This window comes from Oncorhynchus nerka, linkage group LG20 (assembly GCF_034236695.1).
Source record: "Oncorhynchus nerka isolate Pitt River linkage group LG20, Oner_Uvic_2.0, whole genome shotgun sequence".
In the NCBI taxonomy this organism is placed as follows: domain Eukaryota; kingdom Metazoa; phylum Chordata; class Actinopteri; order Salmoniformes; family Salmonidae; genus Oncorhynchus; species Oncorhynchus nerka.
In genome coordinates this window covers 40,256,644-40,264,637 of record NC_088415.1, presented here as the reverse complement: position 1 = coordinate 40,264,637, position 7,994 = coordinate 40,256,644, and the positions used below count along the sequence as shown (strand labels likewise).

Sequence of the window (7,994 nt, the reverse complement as noted above, 5' to 3'; positions counted from 1 at the left end):
TTTCTATGACCTGTCAATTGAAGCCAAAATGGGACAACTGTAACGCAAGAGTTCAATCCAATTTGCTCAGTCTCTAGGCCTATCAACCAACGTTTGTGGTGCAATTGCGCCATCTATCGGATCCAATGACCGCAGAAAACCTGCCCATTATCAGGTGCATATCACGCGCATGGACTTTACTTCACATTATAGAAGGCCTAGGTTAACCATTTTATTCTGAAGATGATTAAATATAAACTGTGTATCATACATTTATTTTAATTTCCTCTGTATAAATATGTATCAGAAATAAAAAAAACTAAAGCCAACACAATTCATAATAGCCTATTTAGGGGGTGATGTATAATTTTGATGATGATTTGTTGTTACAATGTACTATAGCAAGTACTGAATGACGCAGCTCATCACATGCTTCAGAGTAACCAAAGAGAGAAAGAATCTCGCGCCACCCGGAACTCGCCGCGGATTGCGCCAGAAAGAAGGTCGTCACAAGTTATTACAGCCACAAAGTTGTAAACCCCGCCCATTTCTACAATTTACCTTCTCAAAATGTGATTTTAAACCTTACCCTAACAGTAACCACACTGATAACGGTATGCCTAACCCTGACCTTAAGTTAAGACCAAAATGCAAATTTTGTTTTAATGAATTTTTACGATACAGCCAATTTTGTCTGTGGCTGTGGTAACTAGTGGAAACCCAGAAATGTTGGTTTGTTTGTGGGCAGCTTCTGTTTTGATTTACTAAGCATTCGTCTGGAGAACACTTTTGACTCTGAAAATACAAAAAAAAAACTATCGTCATACTGGTTGGTATTCAGAATCCGCAGTGGCTTGCAAGCACAGCTTCTCGAGTGCAGCGCGGTCAAAAGCAGGATGTATGGAAAATAAAGGATAGTGTTTACAATACAGTGTTTTCAAGATATTGTCGTGACATTTATGTTGTTTAGGCCACTGCTGTAGGCTAGACTAGAGAATACACACAATTTTGTGGCTACCGTGTATGACTAATTGCTGATAACAACCTTAGAGATGTCCTGTGGTAATTGTGGTATTTCTCATGTGGTTCTACTGTCTTGTAATGCTCTCCAGTCCAGGTTTTCTTGTACCACGACTATTTCTGCTGTGTTGTTTTATCCAGACATGTATTTAGTATTTGTTTATATTTTAGTGGCCAAAATGATGTCTGAGGAAAGTGCACCTATGAGGCACATTGATCTTGGGTCTCCTCCTGCTCTGGAACCACCAGCGGCTGGTTACAGGTTCCCCGGCCCTCCGCCACCCATCTACTCCTGCACTCTGACCCCTGAACTGGTAGCCAAAGCCCGGGAGGAGCTACAGGAGAAGCCCGAGTGGAGGCTGAGAGACGTGCAGGCCCTTAGGGACATGGTGCTGAAGGAGCAGCCTAACCTCCGGACCAGGCTGGACGATGCCTTCCTCCTGCGCTTCCTACGGGCCAGGTATGTCATGATGTATTACAGTACCTAGCCACAATTCTCTGGGTAACTGTCCCTAAGCGTCTCAGAGTAGGAGTTCTGATCTAGGATCAGGCCCCCGGTCCATATAATTATGTAATTATGATTTGAAAGTCAAAACTGATCCTAGATCAGCACTCATACTCTAATACTGTTTATGAATATGGGCCCTGGTTTCTTCTTATTGAAGATGTTCTATCTTGAAGCTAACATAATGGTGTCCTGTCACCTGTCCCATGTCCTTGTCCAACCACCAGGAAGTTTGACTATGACCGTGCCATGCAGCTTCTCCTTAACTACCATACCAGTCGGCGGGCCTGGCCTGAGGTCTTCCAGGACCTGAAACCTTCCACTATCAAACATGTGTTAGACCTGGGCTTCCTCACTGTCCTGCCCCATCCAGACCCTAATGGACGCTACATCCTCTGTCTCAGACCTGGTCAGTGTGTTAGCTCGCACTATCTAATGTATTTCCATGTCCAAGAAGGGCTCTAACTTTTTTTTTCATCTTTATTTGGTAACACTTCATATGGACATACTCATCGTAGAAGAATAGAAGAATAGAATCTCATTTTATTTAATCCATAGGGGATGGAAATGGATCATTTACAATGCCCTATGGGCTATGTATAATGAAACAATAAGGCACAGGGGGGTGTGGTATATGGCCAATATACCACAGCTAAGGGCTGTTCTTAGGCACGACGCAAAGCGGAGTGGCTGTATACCACAAACCCCCGAGGTGCCTTATTGCTATTATAAACTGGTTACCAACGTAATTAGTAGTAAAAATAAATGTTTTGTAATACCATTGATATCCTGTCTGATATACGACGGCTGTCAGCCCATCAGCATTCAGGGCTCGAACAACCCAGTTTATAATACACTATAATGCATGACATAGGAGCTAATAGCTGCTCATAAACATATACAGCAAAAACAAAAATTGGAATCTTGAAAACATGTCTGCCAATAGCCTTGATATAACAGATTAAAATTGTCCTATGCTTGACCTTCTTCGGTGTTACTAAATACAAATTATTTTACAACAGGAAAATGGAAAGCGAATGATTATCCATTTGAGGACAACATCCGGGCAATTTACCTGACTCTGGAGAAGCTGATTCAGCCAGAGGAGACTCAGGTTAATGGGATCGTCATCTTAGCAGACTACACTGGGGTGGGCTTGTCTCAGGCATCCAATCCGGGCCCATTCCTGGCCAAGAAGGTTGTCAGCATCCTTCAGGTAACCTTATTACTGTTCTGATATTATCACCCATAAAAACAAGATCAAAGTACACTCAAATCAGATCTCAAATATTTATCTTATCAAACACCCTTAAGGAAGATACTCTTGGCTTGTGTATTTTGTAAATAATATAAATAGATTTGAATTTCAATGTTGCATTTCAGGATAGCTTCCCAATAAGAATCAAGGCTGTTAACATCATAAATGAGCCCCGGATTTTCAAAGGGATCTTTGCAATAATTAAGCCTTTTTTGAAGGAGAAGATGGCAGAGAGGGTGAGTCTTATCTTCCTTTTTTCTGTACACAGTAGCCTTTTGAATTTTGATCACTGCATTCAGATTTAATTTAATAAAATCACATTTTATTTGTCACGTGCTGAATACAACCGGTGTAAACCTTACCGTGAAATGCTTACTTCAAGCCCTTAACCATCATTGCAGTTTTAAGAAAATAGAGTTAATGAAATATTTACTAAATAAACTAAAGTAAAAAATTAAATACAAATTAAAAAGTAACACAATAAAAGACAATAACGAGGCTATATACAGGGGTTATACCCTGATGAAGACAGCGTGTCTGTCAAAACGTTGGACATAACATTTTTTGCATCTGAGCTAGAGTGTGCTGCTCTTTTATTTTTATATACAGGGGTTAACAGTGATATGATTTGAAATGAATTCAAATGTATTGAAAGCCATTATGAATTAACTTAATCAAATGAACAGGAATACTTGAAGTACTGTATGCTCCTTTGTGATTCTGTGACACATCAGCCTAACATAATTCCCTTTATTTTTCATACAGTACGTTCTCCATGGGTCAGACCTGCACTCTCTGCACCGCAACATCCCTCGATCCGTCCTGCCAGAGGAGTATGGTGGGGTGGCCGGTCACCTCGACATGTCAGCCTGGTCGAAGACATTACTGGACTCCGAGGAGGAGTTTATAGTGGAGTTCTGCCAGCCAGATCCTCTAGAGGGCGTAGTTCTCCCAAACTCCATGCTGTTTGAAGGGCAGCAGCCTGGTGGTGCTGCCCAGGATGATGACACCTTCAGGGGTCTACGCTCTCAGCTCTACTACTGTTACTGATACTGACCATCACCTCTCTCTCGTTTAACTACTGTGAGGACACTAGCCTGGTCCCAGATGTGTTTGTGCTGTCTTACCAACACCTATAGTCTTTTATGTGACAATGGCCATAGGAGTTGGTTAAACAGCACAACTAGATCTGGGACTAGGCTATGAGAACACTACTGTTTCTTTTGAAACATTTATCTATGTTTTATCATGGTCCCATGGGGCAAGTTTTCAATGTTATTTAGTAGAAATCACTACAGAAGGAGCTAAATAGTCGTCTGGGCCCATATTCAAAAAGCGTCTCAGAGTAGGAGTGCTGATATAGGATTGGTTTTTACCTTTGAGATCATAATTAATACAATATATGGACATGGGAGATGCTTTACGAGTTCAGGGCCTGCTACATGGCCAAGCATAAGGCAGCTTCAGGTTCTGGCAAAGAGGCTTAATAGGAGCTGCCTCTCGGTTTCAAACAATTTCCAGTGTTACATTTATTTCCTATAGAGGAAGACGATCAACTGTGCCCATTTAAAATGCCACTCACTTCCGCTTTCTCCTTAATTTCTCAGAATACATGTACTGAGGCTGTTCCTGTTAGACTTCCTCTGCGTGGTCATATTCAAACACCATGTTGTAGCCTTACCGGATCCATACTTTGCCTTAATCTATTTTCGATAATGATAGATGTGCAAGGGGTTATGAATGGGATTTAATTTGTAACCATGCAAGGTTGCCACTTTTATCCAAAGCAACTTACAGTGCAATGAGTGGATAGCCTACAATTTTAGCATGTGTATGTCATCCCTGCAGTAATTGAAACCTGTGATGAACTTGCCATCGGTGGTGTCACGCTCTTACTAACTGAGCCACTCAAGACCTGTAATGTCTGAGTTACTGAGAGCCCTAGCCTACAGTATGACATGTGCATTCGTTCTTATTAAGACACATTTTACTAGTCCTGATCAGTTAATACAGCCTGGCTTCAAGGACGTAACATAGTAAACATAAATCTGTGACACTCAAATTACAGTAGTATGATATGTTACATTTGGTATGGTTACATAAGACAGAAGGTTACTTAAGCCAAAAACTAAAGTGGGGAGGATGGGTGGGATTATAACGCAAACGTCTAGCAACCCAAAGGTCACGTGTATCGAACCACATCACAGACAACTTTAGCAACTTTGCAACTACTTAGCATGTTAGATAGCTAACCCTTCCCCTAAATTTAACCCTAACCTCTAGCCTAGCTAACGTTAGCCACAAAAAATTGGAATTCGTAACATATACGTATCGCCAACTTGTAAGACATTGCACGAATTGCAATTTGTAACATATAAGAAATGGATTGTGGACATCCACAAATTAATACATACCATACATATTTTGTAATTGTTTTTATTTAACTAGGCAAGTCAGTTAAGAATAAATTCTTATTTTACAATGACGGCCAAACCCTCCCCTAACCCGGACGAAGCTGGGCCAATTGTGCGCCGCCCTATGGGACTCACGATCACGGCCGGTTGTAATACAGCCTAGGATCGAACCAGGGTCTGTAGTGACACCTCTAGCACTGAGATGCAGTGCCTTAGACCGCTGCACCACTTGGGAGCCAATATATTAAATGGGGGGAGACAGATTTGTGTTTACTATCTTACATCTACCCCTGAGTCCAGGTTGGTTATTTCTCATTCATCTTGATTTGATTTCACCCACTAGCATTGTAGATAGTGGATAGTTCAAAAATAGTAACTACAATATTACATATTAACGTCAACATAGCTGACGGCAACATAGCTTTATCTACATGAAACAGCCTAGTTAATGCATTGTTCTAGACAAGTTTGAATCCACAGACAGATCATTATTTTCATATTTACAGACAGATACCTGCTTTATGTTTTCTTTGCATTATACCAATAGTGACAACACTTCAGGCTGGTTTCCTGCACACAGATTAAGCCTAGTCCTAGACTAAAAAGGATGTTCAATGGAAATTCTTCATTAGTACAGAACTAGGCCTGTGATTGGAAAACTAGCCCATAATGTTTTGTTTTAATTGCAAACCCAGGGTACAGAAGCCAGTTCTATAGGGGACCCTATCCAGCAACACTGGAGCTATATGTCAGTTTTTGCCAAATATTTTATTATTACCACAGGTCATTTAGAGATTAGGTTATATTGCCACCAAGAATGTGCAAAGCTGTCATCAAGGCAAAGGGTGGCTACTTTGAAGAATCTCAAATATAAAATATATTTAGTTTTGTTTAAAAATTTTGGTTACTACATGATTCCACATGTGTTATTTCATTGTTTTGATGTCTTCACTATTATTCTACAATGTAGAAAATAGTACAAATAAAGGAAAACCCTTAAATGAGTAGGTGTGTCCAAACTTTTGACTGGTACTGGATATATATATTTATAGGCCTATTATTCATTATTTTATGAAAGGCCAAAGTGTTTTTAAAATATTTTATTTTGTCATTGTTACATTGCACAATTTTATATTGTAATTAGCTAAAACATTTATTTTTCTAAGCATGTCTGCAATGCAATGCAGATGTCCTCCCTCATATTGCAGAGTAAACATATATCGATCAAAAGATTAATAAACTCATTTCAAATGCAGATGTTATGTATTCTGCAAAACCATTACATGTCCATTAGGCCTAGAGGATGGTTTGCACATAGAGATCTTAGGGCAGTGTTCCCCAACTAGCGGCCCACAGGACGAATTTGGCCCAAGGGTGATTTTATTTGGCCCCCCAAGTTTTCTGAGCAAAAAAAGTTTTTATTTTATTGTTGGACATAAAAGACTAAAAACACCAGCAAATCGGCTCCAAGTGATTTTAATTTTGGAAATCGGTTCCGAAGTATTCCCACACATAATATGTGATCATATACAAACGTAAGCAAGGTCTAAAATGATTATGTTTTAGTCAAATGTTATATATGCTTGGGCTTCCTGCGGTCAATTTGCAGTCTAGAAATGATTTGTAATTATGTTCTGGCCAAGTAAAAATTATCCTGGAAATTAATTTAGTTGATGATCCATGTCCTAGGGTATGCATATGAAGACTAGAACATGGACCGGCCTCCCAAATGCATATTAAAACCTCTACGGGATCGGTGTCCCCACGTGGGACGGTTGAGCTAACATAGGCTAATGTGATTAGCATGAGGTTGTAAGTAACAAGAAAATTTCCCAGGACATAGACATATCTGATATGGGCAGAAAGCTTAAAGTCTTGTTAATCTAACTGCACTGCCCAGTTAACAGTATCTATTACAGTGAAAGAATACCATGCTATTGTTTGAGGAGAGTGCACAGTTATGAACTTGAAAATGTATTAATAAACCAATTAGGCACATTTGGGCAGTCTTGATACAACATTTTGAACAGAAATGCAATGGTTCAATGAATCAGCCTAAAACTTTGCACATACAATGCTGCCATCTAATGGCCAAAAGCTCAATTGTGCATAACCTGGAAAAGTACATTATGGCCCTTCTCTCATCAAAGATGATGCAAAAACAAAAACAGTATTTTCTTCATATTATCTTTAACCAGATCTAATGTGTTATATTCTCTTACATTAGCTTCACATTTCCACAAACTTCAAATGGTTTAATTTCAAATGGCATCAAGAATGTGCATACCCTTGCTTCAGGTCCTTAGCTACATGCAGTTAGATTTGGGTATGTCATTTTTGGCAAGAAAAAAAGGGTCAGATCCTTAATTAAGGCTAAATTCATCATTAGAATCTCCATAGTCCCCTCATTAAATTGCTGAGATGTTTCCCAAAACCATTATTAACATTGCACTTGAAATGTTCATAATCTAATGAAAACCGAGATGACTGTGTTAAAATATAAACAGTAGACTATAGGCATATTTCAATCATATTGAAATACATTGCATTTCTGACTTGACTTCTATTTTAAGTTTCTCATTTTAATGTCAGGTGCACAAGTAGGCCACACTGAAATTTCTTTCTTTCTACTTGAAGGCTACTGTCTGTCACTTGTCTCAATAGATTTATTGATGTGTAGCCTAACGTGCGCAATGATGTGTCAAATTGGTAATTTAGTGCATTTGTATTGGGTAAGCATTAGAATAAGACACCTCAATATTTGTAGCTGTAGGTGGTAATATCTCTAGGAGCTAATCCATCGTAAGTATTGTGAAAT

At 39.3% G+C, this 7,994-nt stretch overlaps 1 protein-coding gene across 4 annotated transcripts; it reads left to right on the top strand.

Moving 5' to 3' along the window:
- Nucleotides 1–527: 527 nt before the first annotated feature.
- Nucleotides 528–6,181, top strand: LOC115101692 (alpha-tocopherol transfer protein-like). Of its 4 annotated transcripts, none has more exons than XM_029621159.2 (6): nucleotides 528–593; nucleotides 1,171–1,459; nucleotides 1,732–1,913; nucleotides 2,527–2,720; nucleotides 2,888–2,998; nucleotides 3,528–6,181. In XM_029621159.2, exons 2-6 carry the CDS (start codon nucleotides 1,179–1,181, stop codon nucleotides 3,810–3,812), a joined length of 1,053 nt encoding a protein of 350 aa, XP_029477019.1. In that variant the 5' UTR covers nucleotides 528–593; nucleotides 1,171–1,178; the 3' UTR covers nucleotides 3,813–6,181. The 4 variants fall into 4 exon arrangements, with proteins under 4 accessions (XP_029477019.1, XP_029477017.1, XP_029477018.1 ...); XM_029621157.2 differs by lacking the exon at nucleotides 528–593 and adding an exon at nucleotides 630–808; XM_029621158.2 differs by lacking the exon at nucleotides 528–593 and adding an exon at nucleotides 630–877.
- The last annotated feature ends 1,813 nt before the right edge of the window (nucleotides 6,182–7,994 follow it).